The sequence below is a fragment of the Mus caroli genome, unplaced genomic scaffold (genome assembly GCF_978045245.1).
Source record: "Mus caroli unplaced genomic scaffold, Mus_caroli_1 scaffold_15, whole genome shotgun sequence".
NCBI classification, from domain to species: domain Eukaryota; kingdom Metazoa; phylum Chordata; class Mammalia; order Rodentia; family Muridae; genus Mus; species Mus caroli.
Window position 1 is genome coordinate 47,110,327 of NW_028227270.1, and position 24,885 is coordinate 47,135,211.

General features: G+C 42.3%; 1 protein-coding gene across 2 annotated transcripts; it reads left to right on the forward strand.

Annotated features, from left to right (window-relative positions):
* The first annotated feature begins 5,484 nt into the window (after positions 1 to 5,484).
* On the forward strand, positions 5,485 to 21,456 carry Pdcd6 (programmed cell death 6). 2 transcript variants are annotated; one of them, XM_021180116.3, is made up of 6 exons: positions 5,485 to 5,678; positions 6,387 to 6,448; positions 11,166 to 11,210; positions 13,015 to 13,167; positions 17,258 to 17,367; positions 20,923 to 21,456. In XM_021180116.3, the coding sequence occupies exons 1-6, from the start codon at positions 5,578 to 5,580 to the stop codon at positions 21,019 to 21,021; spliced, it is 570 nt and encodes a 189-aa protein (XP_021035775.1). In that variant the 5' UTR covers positions 5,485 to 5,577; the 3' UTR covers positions 21,022 to 21,456. The 2 variants fall into 2 exon arrangements, with proteins under 2 accessions (XP_021035775.1, XP_021035774.1); XM_021180115.3 differs by having other exon boundaries at positions 5,486 to 5,678; positions 13,015 to 13,173.
* Positions 21,457 to 24,885: the final 3,429 nt, after the last annotated feature.

Consider the following 24,885-nt stretch of genomic DNA (forward strand, 5'->3'; position numbering starts at 1 on the left):
ATCTATTGGTCTGAAATAGCAAATATAATTTTCTTCCCGTCTAGCTGCAGCACAAGTATTGTTTTGTTCATTCTCTGTGTGAAGTAGGGCAGGTCCTTCATAATTTGAAGGAAAGTTTGGATATGGTAAGTATCGAGCCAGTATCTTGTTTAGGTTCCTGGTGGGTAGAGGTAGATGCATATATCCATGTATATTTGAGGATGTATGTGCTGGCTAGCTTTGTCAACTTGACAAAAATCTAGCATCACCTAAGAAGAGAGTCTCAGTGAAGGATTGCTTCTGTTTCCTTGGTCCATGGGCATGTCTTTGAGGGATTGGCTTGATTAATTGCTAAGGAAGACAGCCCACCGTCATTCTCTAGTCAAAGGAGTCTGAACTGTATAAGAGTAAGCTGAGCCTTCCCCATGCATGCAGTTATTCATTGTCTACTTCTCACTGTGAATGTAACTAGTTGCTTCAAGTTCATGCCCTGACTTCCTTGAAATGAAGGACTTTAACCAGCAATTGTAAGCCAAATAAACCCTTTCTCAAAGTTGCTTTTGGTCAAGGTGTTCTAGCACAGCAAAAGAAATGAAATATGCATAGTACATGCTTATGTGGAGACTGGAGCTTGATATTAGGGTTGTCGGGCCAGAAATAAAAGAGGAAAGGTGAGAGGAATCTAGCCACTGAAAATGACCCACAAGTTTTGTGTCTGTTATAGAAAGTAGCCACAGAAAAGTTGCTTTTTGCATGCAGGAAAAAAAAAGATTGTATTTTGTCCATATAATGCTCATCACTACTAGAAAAGGACAGACTTTGGTATACACAGCAGCATGGATGAATCTCAGTGCTATTGACAAGGGTAAGAAGTCAAGAAGGTACACACTGATTGCACTTGAAGTCTAGAAACTGCAAACTGACATGTAATAACAAGATCAGTAGCTCTATGCAGATTTGGAAAAGGAGGAAGAGGTCCCTAAGATTAGGAGGAAAGTTTTATGTGATAATTATGTTGGTTATTTTCTGCTAATTATACCTCAAAACTTAAAAAAGAAGGAAGAGGAGGAGGAAGAAGAAGAGGAAGAAAAGGAGGAGGCGAGAAAAGCTATACGAAAGCCAGTGTATTAGTCAAGTTTCCATTGCTGTGAACAGATACCATGACCAAGACAACTCTTATAAAGGATAACATTTCATTGGGGCTGGCTTACAGGTTCAGAGGTTCTGTCCATTATCATCAAGGTGGGAGCATGGCAGCATCCAGGCAGGCATGGCACAGGAGGAACTGTCAGTACATGAGTTCTACATTTTGATCTGAAGACCACTAGGAGAAGACTGGCTCCCACATGGTTAGGAGGAAAGGCTCAGGGCTTATCCCCACAGTGACACACTTCCTCCAACAAGGCCATACCTACTCCAAGTGCCACTCCTTGGGCCAAGCATATTCAAACCACCACAGGCAGACATGATGCTGCTTGCCTATTCTCGCAGCACTTGAGAGGGTGAGGCAGGAGATTGCCTGCCCCATGTTGGAGGCCAGCTAGGTCTACCTAGCAAGACTTTGTTTCCAAAAAACAATAAAAGATTCCTCACCTATAAAATTGGTAAACACTGTAAACAACACACAAAGTGATGGTATGCAAGGACTCTTGTACATGGCCGATGGGAATGCAAATCACTACAGCTTTGGTAGAAGAGAATTTGGCAACATCTAACAAAACTAAGCATTTGCTCTGTGTCTCAACAGTTCTAGGACTCTACTTAAGAAACGAAATGAGCTTTAAGATTGAGTCTTCAGGAAAATGGAAGTGGAGCTCATATTTTTCATAATCCAATTAGAGGGCAGGATGAAACTTAAGCAGGGCATGGTGGCACATACCTGTAATCTCAGAACTCAAAGCTGAGGCAGGAGAATCTTAGTTTAATGCTTTGTCTGTGTAGAGAATCTTTACATGCTGTGTGGAAGCATCGCCTTCAATAAAATCTATGGCCAGTGAGCCAAAGCAGAAGTAGAAGGTGGGACATCTGACAGGGAGAGAAAGAAGTCTGAAACAGTGAGGCATATGAGAGATTCGCCTTCAACTCTGGAAGAGATGGTTGCATAAACCTGAGGAGAGGTAACTAACTATGTGGAAGACATAGACTAATTTATGTCATATAAGTAACTAGCTAGTCAGGGAATACGCCAAAGCTTATGGCCTAATCATTTATTAGTAAACAATTGGTCTCAGAGTCGTTATTTTTGGGAACAAGGTGGCTGGGAACGAAAGCCCACAGTTCTAACCATTTATTGTCTTTTTAATATTAAAAACAACAGTTCCTTGCTGGGGGATCAGTGATTCATCTATGGTGGAGGTACTGTAAAGCTGAGAGAAGGAATGAGGAAGATCTTAGGTGTGGTCTGTGCCTGTTTTTCCAGTACCCTGGAGGCTGATGTGTGAGGATAAAAAAATTGAGATGTGACTAGAGAGATAGTTTAGAGGTTAAAAGTTCATACTTTTCTTTCAGAGAACCTGAGTCCCCAGTACATGGGGTAGCTCATAACTATCTTTAACTATCCTCTGTTCTCCTTGGGTACCTGCACTTAGGCCCACACTCACACAGACACATACATAATTAAAAATAATGAAAATTAAAAAGGAAGTTTAAACATAGCTTGTGCTATATAGAAAGAATCTCACACAAACACACATAAATCAAATGTTTCATATAACATAAATGTATGCTTGTTTGCTTTAAAAAACAAACCAACAAAAACACTAGTGAGAAGAGAAGCAGAAGATGGACCTGCTTTATTGCACCAGGAATTTCAGTTCCTAAACTTCTGGTTGCACCCCAAAATTTGTATTTCTAGAATGACCAAGGAATTTGAAAATTCTAGAATGACATGGCCTACCAGAAGGCAGGCTAGCAAGTGGGAAGTTGAGGCTACTGAGTAACATGGCTCCATTCAGAACATTTAATGAGTATGCAAAGCTTTATGGGAGTGCTAGACTGTCAGAGCAATAGTGAAGCTTAGTACTTGAAACACAAGAATCTCCTGCAGCATAATATGGTGATGGTTTCCTAGTAATCAGAAATGTAAATTTCTATAATTCACTACTGACCTAGGAATCAGACTCTTTCAAAATGCAGGTCTCAGAACTTCAAAAATTAAACATTGTAAAAGCAGCAGCAAATCAGGTGAGTAAAGAAAGGTGCCAGGTATAATGGCCCCTTGAAGGAAACAAAAAGACACATTCAGACTTGCACTGAGCAATGCTTTGTCATGGTTACATGTAGCTGGTTACGTTTTAATTAGCTTGAAATTTGAACCTACTTCAATTACACTGGTCCATCTCAGTTCTTTGTAGCCTCATGTGACAAGTGGCTATGTCAGACCAAGTATATCAGAACCAGTTCATCTTTGGTCAGTGGTGGTTTGTGGACATTTGCTGCTCCCTCACACCATCTAGCGCACATTTGACACACTCAGCAATACTCACTAAGAAGCTTGAGTTACATAAAGAGTGGTAGGTTCTCTGGTATTAAATTCAAACCAGAATTTTATTGGAGCCAAGTGACAGTTTTAACACTAGAGAAAGAAGGGTGTGCTGAGCATATTTGGCTGTCAGGAAAGGTTAACTGAAAATTTGTCTTCCATGTGCAAATGTTCAGGGTGCATTCCACCTGTAAGCAAAGGAACCGATGTGGCCTAGAGGTACATTTAAATTAGATATGTATAAGAACATGCATGGGTCTGTGCACATACAAAAAGATCTTTATGCAAAAGATAGGACAATGACTTACCCATTTCATGCACCTCAGCTCCCAGAAAGAGCCAATGTTTAGAAAAGTTCTAAAGGAAAACGATTTTGTGTATCTAGTAGCTCAAAGAAGTAGCGCAGAGAATTAGGTTAAAGGAAAGAGTGGCCCAATATGCAGACACATGATATGATTAACATCATAGGAGGACAGGGTTATCTCATTTATTTCTCTACTGGAAAGCTTAGAACAGACCTGGTTAGAGGAAACTAAACCTGAGATAGGGTAAGGAGATAGGTGGTGGCACCTGGAAGACAACTACCTGTAAGCTGTTGCAGAAGGTGGTCTCTTTGGGACTGGACCTTTATAGCATTCCAAAGTCAGCAAACAGCTGGTAGAGTTCCAGATTCAGCAGCCTCAGGTCTGCTGAAGTTTCTCTGTACTGGAAAACTTCCAGTTCAAGTAGGAAAATTATGGTTAATATTTTTGTATTTCTGGTAAAGAGGAAAGGAGCCAGAGAGAGGACAGAATAAAAATAGATCTAAATAGATTCTAAATAAAAGAACCAGAAAAGTCTAAAAGGTTATTCAAAAGTGAGATGAACAGTTTATGAGAAATTATAAAAAATGAATTCACCAAATCCTGGAAGAAAATCTACCTTTCTTAAAGAATTTTGTAGATTTTGAGGTAAATGTCAAAGCTATAAGATGTTTCTTTGAACAATTTGAAAGTCTCTTAAGATGTCCCAAGAACAAGAGAAATGGAGCAGAAAACGATACAGTTGGGAGTTGATCAGATCTATAGCTGTGTTAAATAATGGATGATTATCCACATGGAAGTTTCAGATGTACAAGGCCATACTCTTGGCCCTTGGTCTCTTCACCCTCTTCTTTAGTTAAGGGGTAAACAAAACCCCCATAAAGACAGCATAGCAGTTCTTATTATGATAAGTCCGTCCCTGGATGAGGACTATCGGAAGGCTGGAATAATCCTATGGCAGAACGGAGTAATCTGTATCTTGAGCTATTCACAGCATTCAGATTTAGGTGGGAGGATGGCCTGACAGCTCGTGAATGTGACCGGTTGGTAGTTGCCCCAATGCTATGCATTTTCCCATTTAGGGACATTCCAAACTATAAAAGCATCATAGAATTAGTATCTAGAACGAAAGAAGGAATACTTATAATTAAAAGGAGTAACCACCAAAAGTACAGAAGTCCAAGTAAGGGGGGGGGGGGAGAAAACACAGCTCTCACCTCAGGACCAAACCTCACTCGGGCCATTTACAAATGAAGTCACTGCAAACCTAGGGAGGCTGGGCATAAACCGATATAAGCAAGTGGGAAGGCAAGAAGGTGTAGTACGGACAGACGGACAAACTCCAGAGTGCACAAAATGCACTTTGCGTTTCCGCCGAGGACTTCATGCGGTTGGTGCACATCACATTCGCACTAAATACTAATGCAGACGTAAAGGGAAGCCGTCGGTCCAAGTGAAAGCTTTCACCACTTTCCGTTACAGGTGGACGCGTTTTGTAAGCTCGGGTCGACCCCTCACGGTGTGGTCTCTTCTGAGCTCACCCGCCGCAGCTTCGGGCCGAGACACGCAGGAGGGCGGAGCCGGGTGGGGCTGAAAGGAAAGGGACACCCAAGGCCGGGCTAGAGTAGGAGGCGGAGCTCAGACTAACCCCAAGGCCCTCCAGACGTTGCGTGGCAACGGACCACGCCTGCCAAGTGACTCAAAGGTGCGCGCTTCCGTTGTTCCCAGGAAGTTGTGGGCTCTTGGTCCTGCCCCATAACTGAGGCGGAAGCATAGCTTGTGGAGCTGGGCCGCGTTGCCGCTGTGCATCAGCCCATGGCTGCCTACTCCTACCGCCCAGGCCCGGGTGCTGGCCCTGGCCCTGCTGCTGGAGCTGCACTGCCAGACCAGAGCTTCCTGTGGAACGTCTTCCAGCGGTAAGGCCAGCGCCGCTCAGCTCCTTCAGCCCTTGGGTCGGTCCCCATTTTCCAGGGCCTACCCTCCAGTTCTCCCTCTCCCCACCCCTTTATCACCCCGACCTCCTTCCCAGCCCTTCCTACTCCCCTCCATCCCCGACTTTCTCTCTTCTACAAAAGCACAGGGTTCAGGGTCATGTTGGCAGTGACTTTGCCCAGGGCCGAAGGGCGCGGACCAGTCGCCGCCCTACAGGGTCAGGTGCTTGCGTTAGAAACAGGACAAATCTTGAGTCAGGAAAACGGCATCAGTGAAAAGAGCTGGCTGCTATTGCATGTCTTCTGTCCCTGGCCGTCCTTCTGAATGACTGATTGTCTTTCCACTGACTCGTGCCAAAGAATGACTTATTCGTTCTAGAGAATCTTTACCTATTATGATGAACTGGTGCAGGTATAAATTAAGCAGACTTGAAGAGCTAACAGAAAACTTGAAAAGGAATAGAGAAAAGATGACTCAACCCCTCCTACTGCTTCTGGTTGTTCATTAGTCTCTGGCACACCTGGGGGCGTGTGACATTCCAGCTGAGCAAAGAGGAAGGTCTGGCCAGAGTAACATTCCAGACCTAGTGTAGATTGATGAAAATGATGTCTTGGCTATGTTTTATTTTTAATACTTCCTTTACATTTAATCACCAACTTACCTGTTTTTTGTTTGTTTGTTTGTTTTTGTAGGGTTGATAAAGACAGGAGTGGAGTGATTTCAGACAATGAGCTTCAGCAAGCATTATCCAATGGTGAGTTGAAGCCCGATTCATGCACAGTAAGCAGTTTCCTTCCTGGAATTATTTCCAAAGAAGTCCTTAAGACTAAGTTGCCATTACCAGTATAAGGTAAAGATGTTTTCTAAGCTACTGTGTTTGTATTTTCTTAATTATCATTGTTGCCTTACCAAGCTCCAGAACAAATGTATGTGAGTCTCTGAAACTGCTTTCTGAGAAATGGGAGCTATAGCGTAGACCTTGCCCAAGAGTTAAAAAGGTGAGCTCTGTGCAACAGAGGTCCCTTACTTATCCAGAAGGCCTTTGACCTGCTATCAGTCTTAGCAACTGTTCTGAAGAGGATCATCGGGGACACTGACAAATTGTCAGGTGACATTTAGAAGTGATTGCTTAGTTTTTAAAAGGCTTCAAGATGGTCCTTAGGTACTTTTGTGGTAATGTGTTTGCTATAAGAACTGCTAAAACTTGCCGGGCGGTGGTGGCGCACACCTTTAATCCCAGCACTTGGGAGGCAGAGGCAGGCGGATTTCTGAGTTCGAGGCCAGCCTGGTCTACAAAGTGAGTTCCAGGACAGCCAGGACCATACAGAGAAACCCTGTCTTGAAAAACAAAAACAAAGAACTGCTAAAACTTAAAAAAAGGGTGCACTGAGTTGGGGGTGCTGGAGAGATGGCTCAAAGGTCAAGAACACTGGCTGCTCTTCCAGAGGACCTGGGTTTAATTCCCAGCAACCACATGGCAGCTCACAACTGCACATAACTCCAATTCCAGAGGATGTGACACTCTCACACCAATGAATGTAAAGTAGGATTATTTTTATTATAAAATACTATATTAATATTCTGTTGTATAATATGTTAATATATATTATACACACACACATATACATAAAAACTTTAAAACTCGAGGTCTAGTTTAGGAAATAGAGATATGGGAGATGCTGTCAGCAGGAGCAAGGGGAGGTATTTGTATAATGTGAGGAACACTGTCTCCCAGGAGAATTGAGAAGACTGTGGCTTTTTTATGGAGCTCTTCATGGAGTCACGTTCTTGCCGGTGTTATTGTCATTAATCTTTAGTGGTACCATTAGAGACAATTTTTTTTCTTTAAAATTTTTTATTTAATTTTGATATTTATTTTATTTGTATGAATGTTTGACCTGCTTGTATGTATGTAAGCGCACCAAGTGTATACCTGCTGCCCATGGAATATAGAAGTGGGCATCTGATCCCCTGGAACTGAAGTTATAAATGGTTGTAAGCTACCATGTAGTTGCTGAGGATCAAACGTGCATCCTGTGCAACAGCAACAAGTGTGCTAAACTCCTGGGCTGTCTCTCCAGCCTCCTCATCCTGCCCCCTCCTTTTTTCTTTTTTGTTTTTTGTTTTTGTTTTTGTTTTTTGTGTTTTTGGTTTTTGTTTTTGTTTTTTGTGTTTTTGTTTTTTGTGGGTTTTTTGTTTGTTTTTTGTTTTTGACCAACTCATTAGTCCTAGACTGGCCTTGAACTTCTATGTATTCAAGGATGACCCTTAGACTTCTGCCTCTAACTCCTGAGCACTTAGTGCTGGTTTGCTCTGTACTGAGGATAGAGCCTAGAGCTACACGCACCAGTAGAACTGAGTACATGTATAACCCTAGAGACATTTTTCTTATTAAATGTCACTTGTAATTCTTTAGGTGTGGCTTTCTTTTCTAATTATTGTATTTAGAGATTGTTTTTTCCTTAGGTGTGCTATATAAGCCTGGAAAGGGATTACTTTTAAGACACGATGGAAATTTAAAAGGCTCATTTTTGTTCTACTGGGGAGCCTTTTCTTGTAATTTGATTCAATGAAGGGAGAGGCAAGTGAGGTGCTAGATAGTGCCTCAGAGCCTTGGTGTCCAAATTAAAGGAATGCTTTGGTTCATTTGTGTTTCAGTGATCTTTGCCTTTCACAAATGTGATAGAATTGACACAATTTTTACTTACTTAACCCGTGAGGACTACAAGATGCTATTGTCAAGGGGCCACTTTAAATCTTGTTGGTTTCCTATCACCTAATGGTATAATGATGGTCTATAAGTTAGCTACTGTGCTGTATTATTACAGTATTAAGGAGGTAGACTTTGTCAGGAGTTATCAGGCAAAAAGAGAAGTCTGGCTTGAAGGTAAGGGAAGCCACACCCATGTGGTATGAGGTACATCTTCCAATGAAGAGAGGCATGTAGACAGGAAAGTAGGTGTCTAATGGTTTGGATCACAAGTTTAGTGACCTACAACTGGTACAGACAAGGTAAAAAAGCATAAAGGCGTCAGGGTGAAAGGAGGTGACAACATCTCAGGTATCAGGACAGAAATACTGGTGTCATGTGTCACCTGCTCTGTGATAGAACATTTATGACCACTGCACTACTAGCATTTATGCTCACTGATAATCAGCTCTATTCCAAATAGTCAGAATACAAAAATAAATAAATAGAATTTAATCACATTAGCTGAGAAATAGAGAATAAGGTGGTAAAGAGGAAAGGAGGTTATTAATAAATCATAAATCTGACTTTAAAAATTTTTTAAAAGATTTATTTATTATTATATGTAAGTACACTGTAGCTGTCTTCAGACACACCAGAAGAAGGCGTCAGATCTCATTACGGATGGTTATGAGCCACCATGTGGTTGCCGGGATTTGAACTCAGGACCTTCAGAAAAGCAGTCAGTGCTCTTACCCGCTGAGCCATCTCTCCAGCCCCAACTTTAAAATTTTTAATAGCTAATGCGAAGAGAAAAATGTATTTAGTTAATCTTGGTTTTTCCAAAAATACAAACAAAAACAAATAGTTACCAAAGCCTTTTGGACACATAGATTATTAAAGGTCTGCTTGTACACATGGGGCCAGTTCTTATACCCCCAGCATAAACCAAAAATTTTCCCTATTTAGCATGGGCACCAATTTCAAACTGGTTCTGACACAAACAAGGGCTTAGTGTCCTTCAAGCAACTGTTAAAGTTAATACACTCTGTCCTCTCTCTCTCTCTCTCTCTTTCTCTCTCTCTCTCTCCTGTTCATAAGGCTGGAGTTCTTATGATGTAATTACTGTGCAAAGCATCTGACTTTTAATAAGGTTACCATGGCAACTAAATGCTACTTTCAGTTTCAGAGGGAATACCTTTCAAGCTTTAGGTCTCTCTGGCTTTTAGATTATAAGCTTCATGAAGAAGGTTCACACTGTACAGTTCAGGGACAGTTAGTGTTGGATAGTTGCATATGAGTTCTCAGCCCTTCTCAGAATTGCTATGCTTACATGATTTAAACTATTTTGACTTCTAATTAGTCTTCTAGGATTGCTAATTGCTAGGATTGCTGGTTTTGGAATCAAATTAAACTATTTTAGGAAATTTAATTAATATGCTATTGGAAGGGAAGCATGAAGTTAAAAATAACATGGTTTCTAACTTCAATTTAGTCATCTCTAAAACCTCTTTGTTGCTGTGTAGTTGCCATCCTGCTAGGAGTGCTTATGAGTCCAGTGGGCCTCTGTGAGACTTATTTACATAGAAGAATATGGTCAGTAGACAGGTAGAGCACAGATCAGGATTTGTTTTCTCAGCTCTGTGACCTTCTAGAAGCAACTCATGGAAAGAAAAATTTGTTTTGGGTCACAGTTTGGGTTCAGTCCATCCAGAAGGGGAGGGTTTGGTGGGACAGAACCATTTACTTGCTGGCAGCCAGGGAGCCTAGAACAGGAATGCCAGTGTCCTCTGTCCCTCCAGCTTCTTCTTCCCGTTTTACTCTGTCTGGGCCCCACTCCATGGAACAATGCCACATACATTCAGGGTGGGTCTTTCCCTCAAGTTCATTCTGTCTGGAAATGCTTGATAAACATAGAGATGTGTCATACTAATCTCCGAGGTGATTGTTTCTAATTCCAGTCAAGTTGCCAAGGTCAGCTAGCATAGGGTTTCTCTGCTGCTATGAAATAATGTTGTCACAAACTCCTGGGGTTATAGATTAACAGTACATTTCCTCAATCTCCTTTTTGTTGGTTGGTTGGTTGGTTGGTCTTTTGTGAGGTGTAGCCCGGGCTGACTTTTACTTAAACTACTGCTTGGCTGAGGATGATTTTGAACTCCTAATTTCATGCTGGGAGTAGAGGCACGTGGGTGTCAGTGTGCTCACCTCTCTTTAGTGCTCTTGAGGTAGGTTTGACTTACTGAATAGACTGGTGGTTTGAGGTGCGTGTTTTAGTTATACTTTTAAAACAGTCTTATTTTCTCTCTCTCTTTTTTTTAAATTCTTTTGAAGACATTTTATCAAAGTTTATCGAATTGTAGTTTAGGATTAAAAAAAAGAGCTACAGGAAATCCTACCTCTATCTATGCAAGATGATTACCTGTAAAATTATTATTCAGTCACTAACAGTCCCAGAGCATTGTCAAGCCTGAAGGTGGTCTTTAGGACCCCCAGCACAGTCAAATTCACACAAGTGAAGCTCTGAAGCAGCAGCCAGCTCCTGGTAATTACAGATAGGTTAAACTCAGCAGTACTGACTAGGTACTGACCGGGATTGCTAAGCGCTCATACAGGTTAAGGCAGCCAGATCTCCTGGTGTCCTAGGAAGCAGACCCCTGCTTGCAAACTCTGATCCAAAGCAGGCCACTGAGTCTCATCGACTAACAATAGACCAGACACTTAGAGCTTCTTGTAACTTAATCTGCTTTGGTCTAATTGATATAATGTCACTTGTTTTCAGGTACATGGACTCCTTTTAACCCAGTGACTGTGAGGTCAATCATTTGTAAGTATCCACGCAGACCAGCTAGATGTTTCTCTGGGAGCAACTATAATAACTCCATCCAAATATTGCGTGGGCTCTTATGTTTCATCCTCTCTGCTTCTGTGTATGTAGATGTCTTCATTTATCCATTAGTTTAAGTTTACATCGTAGTTCATCCTCTCCATTTCTAATTCTAAGGTTATAGATCCATAAAATCTCCACACTACAGTTTTCTTTAAGCCTTATTTTGTTATTTTGGTAGTATCTTTTAAAATTCATGTTTGTGATTCTTTTATTTAAATATTATATGTAATAGTCTTAAACCTTATAGAATGTTTTTACTTAAGAATTACATATGTTAATTTACATCTCCTTTATCTTGTGTCATGGATGATTTCAAAGTCCTGTAAGAAGGCAGCCTGCATCTGATAATTCTTCCTGCTGAATTTCATGCGTGTAACTGATTATTACCTCCATGTTTTAGTCGTTTCTATTTGTTTTGAGAGCTAGTATTTGGTTGAATTTAATATGCATGTACCAAGGTCTGAGCTGGAGCTGGAGGTGGGCCCTCCAGGAAAGATTTCCATCCTTTCTTTCTTACCAAGATGTGGGTTGTCAGTTTTGGTTCTCTCTGTGTGTTAGTCACTTTTCCATTACTATGATAAAACACCATGACTAAGGTGAAGAAAGACACTATTTGGGCTTACAGTGTTGGAGGTCCAGGGTTCGAGTCCATAGTAGTGGGAAGCCTGGCATTAGGTAGCAGGCCTGCTGGCATAAACAGGACTCTGAGAGCTCACATCTTGAACCGCAAGCCCGAAGTGGAAAGAGAGAGAGTGAAAGACCACTTTGAAACTTCAAAGCTCTTCTGGCCAGCACCATCACTTGGGACCCACGTGTTCAAATATGTGAGCCTGTGAGGGTCATTCTCCTTTAGGCCACCACAGCGGGTTGCATGTGTAAGCAAGGATTAAGCTTCAGATGAAAAAGAGGATGGAACCTGTAAGTACAGTCTTAGAGATTTACTGTTCTTTTGATTCCTAGGTTTCTTTCCTGGGAGGTAGATTTTTCTTGCTTTTTCCTTTCCTAGCTTCCTTTAATGTGAAATCTTATGGCCAAGTCCCTTCTACCACAGGAGACAAGGTGTATGCCCAACTTTTCCTCTCCTGTGCCCCTTTGAAGTGCACTGTATCTCGTAACCTCAGCAGCATTTTGCAGGCTATGTTGCTATAGCCACCCCAACAGATTGATGTAGGTAAACTTGTCAAGGTGGCCTATGAGTGACTGAGATCTTTAAAATCTAAAGTTAATATCATAATAGACTAGGACATCTTTTAATTAAAACAGGCATTTCTTGACCTAGAAGAACTCTTGTAAGCCTCCCTCTGGAGTTGTGATGCTTGGGCAGTAAAAAGGTTTACTCTGGCTCAGGACTTGGAGCTGGGAAATGGGGCCTTAACCTTTGCGCTCCATTTCCCTTCTGATAAAGTGAGAGCACTCTTAGTGCTTCTGTTTTCCAGGACATGTTCTATCATAACTGTCTACCTTCTACACAGTGGTGAGTGTGTGTTCTGCTGGTCATTACTTAGGGGCTAGTATTAGATGACTGTCCTCTACACTCCCTCCACCCTAGGCAGGGATAAGTAGGCTTTTAGAAATCTAGTAATTTGTTCAACAAACTAACCTTTACTAGACGGCTGGCTCCCTGCTAGCATCTGAAAGTCTTCGAGGTGGCATGAATCTATTAGTAGTGTCCTGTGGTTGGTTATATTTTGCCGTTGAACATGCAAACTTAATGTGTGCCTGCTATTTCTCTTCATCTCAGCTATGTTTGACCGAGAAAACAAGGCTGGTGTGAACTTCAGTGAATTCACGGGTGTGTGGAAGTATATCACAGACTGGCAGAATGTCTTCCGGACCTACGACAGGGACAACTCTGGGATGATTGACAAGAACGAGCTCAAACAAGCACTCTCAGGTTTTGGTAATTCACTTGTCTTGATTGTATAGCATATTTCATTTTGGAATATAGGAGTCCCTCAAGCTTTGTTTTGCTATGTTCCATTTATTGATTCTTTTAACCCAGTCTATGTGAAATTTCTTTTTATGTTATACAGGTTCATATTTTGATTCTATTTTTGTCATGAAGATGTATATGTGACATGGAGTCTTTCACACAGTGTTTCATCCAAAATGAGATAAGGGCTATGCAAATCATCTACTTTTTGTGAAATGAGATGGTGTCCTAAGCAAAATTGAGAATGTGGCTTCTGGAACAATTTAAAGTAGAAAAATGAAAACATAATTGTGTGGGGTAGTTGGCAGCATATATGTAGTGGTTTGTCAAACTACACGAACACAGTGATAAAATAACAGTAAGACATAATTCTATAAATAATAAAATGCATCAGTCCATTCAAATTTTGCTTCAGTGGGAAATTAGAAAGTGTGTGTGCCCATTCTCAAATGGCATTTAGTACGTGTGTGTTTGGTGTGGGCTTAGGCATGCAAAGTGTGCTGTGTTTCTCACAAGTATTCATAGAACCTGTCCAGAGCATAATTAGAGGCTCCCAGAGCTAGCCTTGAATCTGAAAGAAAAGTGGGACCTTTTAACTACAAAGGAGTCACCGAAAAGTTTGCAGCACATCTATAACTTGTCATGGTTACACCAAGATTGGAATTTGGAACATTCTCATATAGTACTCTGTCCTTTTGCCCTTACAAAAAAACCCTTGTATATTTCATTTCTTAAAAGGTTGCTAATAGATGTCTTCCAGAAAAATTTTATTAAAAAGTGAATTATAATCTAGTGTATTGTGAATATCTTGAGTTTTACTTTCCTAAAGTATGTTATTTCCTACTAATATGTCATTTCCTAAAGTATGTTATTCCTTCTAGAATTCTATTATTTCTCCTTCAAGCATGACAGTGACCACCCCTTTTCTGCTGTCCTCTCTCCCCTCTTGGTTTGTTGTTAGGCCCAGTAAGAAGTGCCCTCTGTGTCATGATCAGACCAGTGACATTTCAGGATTTCCCAAGGACAACAGTGGAAAGTGTGTCTGATTATGGGCCAGTGGGCCATCTTGGACAGTACCAGCATCTCCCTCACTTTCTAATCATTTCTCAGCACAGTCTGCTGTGTATTCTCCAGGGGAAGTCCTGCCATGGTTTTTCCTGTTTGCCCTGATACAGGACATTACTCTTTAACTGTCCAGGAAAAGGAAATATCTTTCTGTTTGCATACTAATTTGGAATATTATCAGTGGCATCTGTTAGGAAGTTGGCTGTAGAAGTAAAAGTTCCGATTCTGACTTCCAAAAGGGTTGTTGCTTTTGGGTAAACAGGAGCTTAGTAGGGAATAAAAGCATCAGTGATGTTTCAGGCTCGCCCAGTGGTACCCATGACTGATAGGATGTCTGGTGAGTCTAGTGATTCTTCTGTTCACATAAACCTATGCTGTTAAGTTCTGTGACCAGGTACAGAGGTCTGGATGGACACTTACACCTTCCTGTAAGGCTTTGGCTCCTTGTTGGTTACTTCACCTGCAGGAAAGCCAACTGTTCTATTAGGCAGCACAGTTGGAGTGAACAATCCCTTACCCCTAAGCCCTGCATCTCTTTGAGCATCCCCTTTTCCATCTAGCCTTTGGCAACTGTATAGCTTTGTTTGTTTTTCTTTTTTTATTTTTTTTAAATCATAAAAACTTATGAAAATATAGCGAATCTCCGCCTACCCATATTTTTACCCATGTTTAATATTGGTGCATGTGCATATGTCCTTTATGGTAGAGTCTTATGCAAACCTGAAGCCTCTACCACGATGTGCATTGACTCATTTCACAAGGTTAATGGTTTTTAATACTAATAATGCTTTTCCTGAGTTAGGATCAGGCAAGACCCACACACGGCCTTTCTCAAGCCACTTACTGGTTGGGGGAACACAGACTAATACCATGCAAATTATTCCTGTATCCACTGGGCATCATTGACTTTAATCAGATTGTGACTCCATTGGGATTCCTCTGGAAGCACAGGGGAATGTTGCTTCTGGTAGTGTCTAGGTGCGCGCTGCCCATAAATCAATGGCCTGGACCAGTGGTGTCAGTGGAATCATTTTTCTGGTGGTATCATTAGTTTCTTGGTAGAGAAGGACTTTGCCTCTCACCAAAGGCTGTTGGCTATTGGAAGTAGACACAGAGTACTTCCATTTCCAGGAAGATTCTCACCTCTAGGACTACAGAAGAATATCCCTGGCAGAGTTGGAGAGTAGATATGTCTTTGTACTACCTTCAGCCCTCTTGTGAGGCCATTCTACCTGGTCTATCTTTCCTGAGCTGATCAAGACTGACTCCAAGACAATTCCCTGGTTGAAAATTATGATCTGATCTTGCTACTTGTGCAAGAGTGGAGGCCTCCAGGTGGCCTTATCCTATTAGATGGATACAAGTTGGGGGTGCAGTCTTGCAGTTAACAGGCCAAGTCTAATATGTACCTCACTGGTCAGTCCTAACCAGGCCACGGGGCTGAGCACAAAGCGCTTTGGCTCTGAGGTAGTGCTGTTCTTGTGTGCCTTGTATTGAAGGAGCTCTGTGGAGGTCAGTTTGCTGCCAGGTTTTGGCCCCTCTAGGGAGCATTCTTTGTGGTTTCCTTCTTTGTGGCTTCCTTTGCTAGTCTGTATGTCTTTTGCTTTGCGTTACCTACAAGAGTGCCAGTGGTCAGAACAATTGCAGATCGGTTCTAGCAGCAATGAGATTGCTTCCTTGCACAGACAGGAAATCTTATATATTTGTTCTTATTTCATCTGTCCTTTCTTATCCTGCCAGGAGACCACCAGTGCCTGTCTTGCTCTGTCTACACCTGGGCCTGAAGCTCTATTCTTGGAGAGTCAGGGCTTAGCCAGGGCCACTCACATGTTAGGTGTGAGTGAGGCATGCTAGCTCTTCTCTACAAGCTCTCTTTTTCAGACTTCAGCTGAGGGTCCTATCTTCTGTTTGATTTGTAAGGGAGGGGACTCCTGTAGCAGTTTCAATGTCACACATTTGTGTAGGGTTCCTGAATATAAGTTCCCATCTTCTCTCCCCACAATTGCTCTGGAAGGTGCTGTGAACATGTTTTTGTAGTTGAACATTTATCAGTATAATGACTAAGTTTCATACAGTAATTAACTGTGAGATTCAGATAATAGGTGTACATATAACTACAAAGCTTCCACCAAGACTGAAAACTGAAGTAATAAGGTTACCACGATGGCACAGTGATAAGGAAGGGAAGCAGATGAGTGGTGCCCTCCTTAAACATGGCCTCTGGTGATGTTTGTATGTCTGGTGTGTCCACACATCTTCGTCCTGTCATCCCCTGCCGAAGACCTTTCAAACACAGTAAATTAGAAATGGACTTATAATGCCCAATGATTTGCCACTGATCCTGAACATCATGAGACTAATTAGCTGCACACTCAGAAACTTAGAATCCTAATGCCTAGTGACACGTTATTCTAATCTTTATGAGACTGATTAGCCATATTTTCAGAACCCTGACACCAAACTAGCCATATTTTCAGAACCCTGACACCAAACGAAATAATTTGTTTATGTTGAGACACATGTAACTAGAACCTTTAGTGACATTTTAGCTTTCCGAACATTGTGTAATGATGAGTAACCAAGGGTAGCAGGTCCCTGAAAACACTCGTATCTAGATAAGCTGACAGAGTGAGGTGTCTCTACTAGATTCAAGATCACCAAGCCTAATTGCCCTGTGGGTGTTTTCTTGCGCACAGGCAGAATGAGCACAGTTAGCTAACAGAAGCCAGTGAGCTCCTAAGAAGCAAGACAGTAAGGGGACTTGCTCATTGTTACTGGTGTTTAGGATCACTTCACAGTCCTGACAACATATTTATTTCAGAATATTGTATTTAGGTAGCATACTTAGTTTCCAGAATGCCTTTCAATAAATTTTTTTCCCCTCTTATTTCTGGAGTCTTAGAAAGGACAGTTGAGGCAGTGATTTATACTTTAATCTTCCTCTCCTAGTCTGCCTCTGATCTGACTCTAATCTTTCCTCTCCAAGGCTACCGGCTCTCTGATCAGTTCCATGACATCCTCATCCGAAAATTTGACAGGCAAGGACGAGGGCAGATCGCATTTGATGACTTCATCCAGGGCTGCATCGTCTTGCAGGTGATGAAGCAGCTTCCTGTGGGTTTGCTGTGACATGCAGCGGTGGGAGCTGGGGTGGGGGCAGAAATGGGGGAACTGTAACTAGCAGCCAACGTGGAGTAACTGCTTAACTTCTCCTCTGTCTAGGGTTTGGTGCTAGCAAAACTTTTTAGTTTAAACCCTTGCAACTAGGATCAGGTTCCTAATGGTGATTTTTCAGTATTTGTTCCATAAAATTATAATGTCGTGCCGGGCGTGGTGGCGCACGCCTTTAATCCCAGCACTCGGGAGGCAGAGGCAGGCGGATTTCTGAGTTCGAGGCCAGCCTGGTCTACAAAGTGAGTTCCAGGACAGCCAGGGCTACACAGAGAAACCCTGTCTCAAAAAAACCAAAAAAAAAAAAAATATATATATATATAATGTCCTGGACTGTGCCTGGTCCCTGTTGTTGTCATAGCTGTTATGACCTTTTAAGCATAAGACATTGCATTTTTATGGTAAAGCTGGTATGGTGAACCTTGATGCCAGTCATATGTAAGTCTAGCAATATGTATAGTACATAATCCCTGATAATAATTGAAATACTATACTTTTTATTTTGGGAAGCAAGGTCTCTGTACCTCTGGCTGGCCTTAAATTCACAATGTACCCTATGCTGGCTTTGAACTCACCCTTCAAAATAATGGAATTATAGCTGTGTACCATATGTTTTACTTTTTTTTTATTACTACAGTAAATACACCTCTGATATAAAACAAATAAAATACAATGTACTAGAAAGAGCATGCATTGTTACACCAGTATTAGCCACCTACATGGGATTCTCACTGTGGTCCTTGATTATTCCAAGCAGTCATACCAAGCATTGTATGTGCTCGCTAAACATAAGAAGGGTGGACAGACAGCCATTATTGCCCAGTGCATGTTCCTGTCAAAGAAGTAGGCCCTGCTGTTGTTTTTAGATAGAGGTCCAGGTTCTCTAGGTTTTAGCTTTGGAAATGTGGTAAGTTGATAAGCCCTATGTATCTTAAAGTTTTTGCTATGGAATTTTCAAACAAAAGCAGCAGTTAGGCTAACAGGTTAATGCCCAGACTTAGCACTTGTTAGCTCCCAGTGGCCTGTATGAGACTTTCATGCTCCAGCCCTTTTTCTGAAATAGAGTCGTCAGTACATAGAAAGCAAATGTTTTCACCATTAATACTTCAGTAAAACCCTTCTTAAAGAGGGAAGCTCCTAGATATTGATCCTAGGCTAAGGTTACTTTTGTTGGTTGCAGAACCACTGAGAGATGTGGACAGCATTAAATCTTGAGATATAATGTAGAATTTTGGGAAATATTCTTAGAGTGTTGTTCTATTTCAAAGAAAGTGGATAAAAGTGCATCTCCTCTGACTTGACTGCTAATTACAGTGCTCCATGATTCCTTTACAAAGGAATCCGAGAGGCTAGAGAGATGCATTAGCAGTAAAAAGCAGCAGCCCTTCCTATTCTAGCTAATCCAGGTTTGATTTCCAACACCCACATGGCAGCTAACAGCCCACCATCTGTAACTCCAGGTCCCAAGGAGCCAATGCCCTCTTCTCTCCTTCACTAGCAATGAGTGTACATGGTGTGCAGAAATTCTGGCAAAACATTCATACACATAAAATAAAAATATATCTTCAAAAATAACAACAACAAAAGTTATTCAGAGCCTGGTATGGTATAAGACTATAATACCAGTTCCCAGAAGCCGGAAGCAATAAGGTTCATGAGTTCTAGGCAAGCCTACCTACATAACAGTACTCTGCTTTAAAAAAAAAAAGAATCGTAGCATGTCACCTGTGTTTCTTATGCTGTCGGAGAATTGGATTATTAGTATTCAAGCTTCAGGTCTCTGAAGGAGACCACCTCTGCTGCTACTTAAGAGTTCCCATGAGCTTAGGGATGCTTAGAGTGTTCTCTGAACACTTCAGAAAGAGATGGGTAGGAAATCTTATAGACTGTGTCTGAATTATCAAGTTAAGAGTTCTTGTTTGTAAGTAAAGTTCTAATCCTTGCATTTCTGAATATGCAAAGATTTGGGAGTTTTATCAGACTCCCGAATAACCTGATCAAGTTCAGAAGAAGCTCTGCATCCCCTCTACCCTGTCCTCTGTGGTGTGTGTCCTGGGGGATGGGGTGGGGGTGGACAGCCAGTTTCTTGGATCACTTTTACCTCTGAAGAATGACTGAAAGTCATAGAGAGGTGGAGAATCTTAAAGGAAAGAGAAAGCTTTAGGCTATAGGTAAAAGTTTCCTTAGAAATGTGGTTTTTGTTTTATGGATTCTTTTCCTAAAAAACCCAGCCTAGCTTTGATTCCCACCCACCCACCACCCACCCCATGTAGCTGAGGGTGACCTTGAACTCCTGGTCTTTCTGCCTCCACCTCTCAAGTTCTGGGATTACAGGCTTGAAATGGCACTCTCAGCAATTTATTATTCTTTGTTTTTTTTTGTTTTACGGTTCCCAACACATGGGTACCATAAATATCTTTTTAGCAGATATTTAAGATTCAGATTGTAGTGTCTTGTGTCTACCACTGATCAACACGTAGTTTTGTGGCCACATGACAGTAGTTTGTTTTATGCTAATAGTGTCTTGCGGAGGGTGGGGAGCATTTAGACAGGCTCCTGCTACGTGGCCTAGGATGGTCTTGCCTCAGCCTCCTGAGTGCTGAAATTCAGGTGTGTGCCGCCACACCCATTCTCCGTGCTAGCACATTTTCATAAAAACCACTCATGTCTGAAGTAGGAGGTAGACCACACACTGTTGAGGTTTGCTTGATGTGCGGGGGCTATTGTTTTCTGTTAACACATGGAATTCCCTTGTGTCTTTTTTTTTTATAATTATTGAAAGCATATTATAGACTTCATAAATTTCTTCAAAACTGGCATGCATATAACCTAGTCTTATAAAATATGAGTGGAATCTGAGCATGGCAGCACCATGCCTTTAATCACCATAACTCTATCATGGAGGCAAGTAGATCTCTATGAATTCAAGGGCAGCCTGGTCTGCAGACATAGTCTGGGGCCAGGGTTACACAGTGGGACCCTGTCTCAAAAACATAAAACAAACAACAAAGTAAATGGAATGGAAAGGACCTGTCTGGATCCAAAGTCCGCTGGAGGGGAAGTGGGCTATAAAGGCTGATCCCTGCATGATGTTCACACAATGCATGAAGTTGGCACTTCCTTCACTGGACCCTTCTGGACCATAGTCAGGATATAAACTAGTGTCTCTGTCCTAAGACACCCATACCAGGTCCAGGAGGTGGTTGTGAAATGTGAAGAAAAGGGCCTATGTGGTATAAGGTTGGCTAGACCTGCCGTACGTATACTTTCTTGCCAGTAGAGGTATTTGTCGTTCATAATGGTGCTGACTAAAGGTGTTCAAGAGTACCCAACCTGTGCTTTCCTGTGTGAATGCCATTTTCAGTGTCTCTTTAGAAGATGCGGGAAATCCATGTGCTTCTGAGATTGGGTCCTCAAGATGTCTTTATTGTAAGTACACTGTTCTGTACAGTAAATTCTCCATATCTGTGTTTCTCCCAGAGGTTGACAGACATATTCAGACGCTATGACACGGATCAGGATGGCTGGATTCAGGTGTCTTATGAGCAATATCTCTCCATGGTCTTCAGCATTGTATAACCAGGCCTTGAGAACAGCAAGCACGGCATGCAAAAGACTGAAGATGCCAAATCCCTTACCTGTGATAGAACAGGGCACAGCTGCAGTGAGATGCTGTCCTTCCCATTGGCTGTATCGTTCATACTTGGGGACCTGGCTGTACATATGTGAATACGCTGGTCAGTGATTCTGTAGTGGCAATCTAGCTACACTGTTATGATACAAACCTTGGGTTTGCTGACTAATTGTGCCATGAGACCTAATAATGGTTCAGGATTTTGCTCTCAAACTATCATGTTCTTTTCTAGATGTCTCTAATTCTATAGTTGCAATGCTTTTATTAGCCAATAGAATTTTAAAATAATATGGAACTTGCACAGAAGGCTTTTCATGTGCCTTACTTTTTAAACAAAATTGGAATATGTAACATAAGCAATAAAGTAATGATACAGACTGGTTGCCTAGTTTTGGCTGGTTTTTTGGTTTGTTTTGTTTTAACCAAACAGGTGGAAGAGATGTAGCCTTTGTTACACTACTCCAGCATAACACGTATGCTGTGTGAACCTGGGAGAGTGGGGCCTAAAAATGAGGCAGACTAAAGTCTCATGCAAAAGCCAACTTTATTTAGAACATCAGAAAATTTATACTCTGAGGGTTAAGAGGAACCACAAAGGAGCCACACATGGCAAAAACATGTTTTTTCCATAAAGGCATATGAATAACAACAGCTGCAGTAAACTCACTCCGGTCTTCCATACCTGGGAGGAGCACAAAGACACATTTTGGAACCAATTCTGTGTATTGAAGAAACGGGTCATGTAATGTAAGCAATAAAGTAATGATATAGACTGGTTGCCTAGTTTTGGCCGTTTTTGTTTTTTTAACCAAACAAGTGGAAGAAATGTCCCCTTTGTTGCAGCTTAGTCGCTATGTGAACATGCGAGAGTTTTGTTTTCTGACAAGCACTCAGAATTCTTTCATGACTCCACTTTGGGGCTGTGTTCTGATACCCTTGTTCTTGAAGTCACTGTCTCATGTGTACTCTCCTATCTAAAATTCTGTCCAACAGACAAGCAGGACAGAGGGACAACTAAACAGACAACCGTGTTACAGCTCTGGGGATGGGACCCCTTCCTGCCCCCTGCTTGTCAACTCAAGTTGGAAGAAGTAGTTTATGCTTTAGGAGGGACAGGGTACGAAGACAACTGGGTAGGTGTCAAGGATGAGAACAGATCCGTTAAGGTCCCCTTCTGGCCAAGGATGCCACTGAGGGTTTGTTTCCCGTGGTTTCTAGTTTGTGGGATCAGGGAAGGGGCTATATTCTGTGGTGGCAGAGTTAACCTCGTGACCCCTTTATGGGTGTCTCTGGGTGTGCTCCATGGCTCCATCCATGTCAATCATCTACCAGACATCGGCCCACACTAGCAGACGACCCTAGTCCAGTGAGGCCAACTGGTAAACAATGAAGTTCATAAATTCAGTGGTAAATGATAACTCCATTTGTGTAGAGGCTACCTGGACTCCTCCATTTATAGCTACTATTCACCTCTGCGTCATCCCAGTCCTATCTGCAGCCGTACTCCTCCAGCCTCAGTCTGCAGGACTGCCATGGTTGTCCTGCCTGTGCTCACATACATGTCTATATGTGCATGCACCAAACATGAGTCTCATTGCACATGGAGCCTTCTAATGGCACACCTTAGTACCTGTGCCGCATTCTTGAATACTATGTCACACTTGTACTATGTATCTGCACTGGGCTGGAGAGATGGTTCAGCGGTTAAGAGCACTTACTGCTATTGCAAAGGGCCTGAGTTCAATTTGCAGCAACCACACGGTGACTCAAAACCATCTATAGTGGGATCTGATGCCGTCTTCTGGTGTGTCTGAAGACAGCAACAGTGTACTCATACATAAAATAAATTCTTTTTTTAAGAAAAGTGCTTGCACCAGCAATACATCTTAGAACTTGCTCCATACTCCTGAGTACCCCCACACCACACGATTGAGTACCTGCACTGAATGTATGAGGACCCACCCTGCACACCTGAGGGAATATATTCACTGCATGCCTGAGAACTGACACTGCCGACCTGGGTACCTGCTCCATATGCTTGTGTATCTGCACTTCACCTAAGAGTGAAGTGACTTGATTATACATGTGTGAGCTTGTGCTACACTCCTGGGAGTGTGCCACACCCAAGAATGAAGTACCTGTGCCACATATCTGGGTGTGGCCGTGTCATAACCCTGAGCGGAGTACATACCAGAGCCTAGGCTTGGATTCTTGACCTGAACTGGGTGTGATTTGGTTGGGCTGCTTCAGAAATGGAAAATGTCCTGGAGTCAGGGTTCCTACTGAGGAAGGCAGAGTGATACAGTGAGCTGAAGGCCGTTTGTGGAGTGGGGACTTTCTTGTTCTCTCAAAGGCCAGGGAAGGAGGTGGCTCATGGGGTATAGAACAGTGCCCACCTTAAGAGAAGCGGTGCTCTGAGCCTCCAGTACACCAAACTGCCCAGAACAGACCCCTACCCTTTAGTAGAGAAAGCTAGGAAGCCTGCCTTGGGAAAACCATTGAGCAAAATGTTTATAGGCTGTGCTCAGCCTGGCCACACGAGGGCAGTGCAGTCACATCAGAAACAGTGACTCATCCTCTCAGGGCATTTGCAGAAGCCACAGAAGGCCTAGGGGTTGGCTAAAGGGAAGGGTGGGTGTCTGGAGAGAGTTTCTTGTAGTTTGTGTCCTTTGCTGTTTCCTTTTTGTTGTTCATTCAGATCTGGTTGTTAATATGTAGTGAATAGATAGCCAATTAGGAAAGTATGATAGAGGAGCTGGCCATGGTGTGAACTATGCCCTGCTAAGAAGGCAGCCATAGGAAGGAGAGACCAGGATATCCACCCTCCCCCATGCTGACTCGTCATATAAACAGTATACACATGATTAAATGCTTCACAGCTTTGTGTGGTAAGACACTGGTTGAGACCCTGAAGATGTCACTCAGATTCAAACTTCAGAGGATACTACATGGAAAAAAAAAAAAATGGTTAAGGTTGTCTATCCCTCCAGATGACAGAGACAAGATCTTGGCGCTTAAACTATAACCATTTTTACTAACAGTAGGAAGTGTGTCTTTCCCTCCCTTCTACTCTATTATATAGATGAGGTATACCGTCATGTTTCCAAGTACAAACTGGCTCCTGGTCTGTGTTCTGCAAGAAGAAATTTCTTTTAAATGCTTCACCCATGACCTCTGGAGAGTTACGTGTTCCTTCCCCTCCCAGCAGTTTACTAACAGATTTCCCCCTTGTTCTGTCAGTGACGATTCTGATGGAGCATTGCCTTGAGGTTAGGGAGAGAGAGGCCTCTGGGAGTAAAGTGTAGGCTCTGCAAGCACGAGGACCTGAATTTGGATCCCCAACATCCACATGAAAAGCTGTCTGTGGTGATGCAGGACTCCTAATGTTGCAAAAACCCAGGAAAATCCCTGAGGCTCACTGAGCATCGAGTAAAGCCAACCAGTGAGATTCAGGTGCACTGAGAGACGATATAAGATGGAGAGTAACAGAGGAAGAACCTCGATATCAACATCTGGTCTCCACGTGCACACACACAGACACACATCCCCATACACACCACACAAACCAAAGCACCCCTAGTCTTTCAGCCAGGTCGGGACTCACCTGCACCTATACAGGTGAGCAGGTACTATGGGAAACAAGTGGGTTCAGGATAGCAGAATGTGGGGATGTTTTCCCAAGAAGAACAGGTCCTCCAGGTTATTGAGTATGGGATTTATTCTACCTGCTGTGGGATCAGTGCCCAGGATGCCTCTGCCATAGTTCTCTTTTGTGGCTCCACATCTTCAGACAACCCAAGCAACATAGG

What these genes read in the sequence shown, in the direction of transcription:
- Pdcd6 (XM_021180115.3), top strand. Translation starts at nt 5,578, where the DNA reads ATGGCTGCCTACTCCTACCGCCCAGGCCCGGGTGCTGGCCCTGGCCCT. An exon ending in TCAGCAAGCATTATCCAATG is followed by an intron (nt 6,449 to 11,165) that starts GTGAGTTGAAGC and finishes ACTTGTTTTCAG; the next exon opens with GTACATGGACTCCTTTTAAC. An exon ending in ACAAGCACTCTCAGGTTTTG is followed by an intron (nt 13,174 to 17,257) that starts GTAATTCACTTG and finishes TTCCTCTCCAAG; the next exon opens with GCTACCGGCTCTCTGATCAG.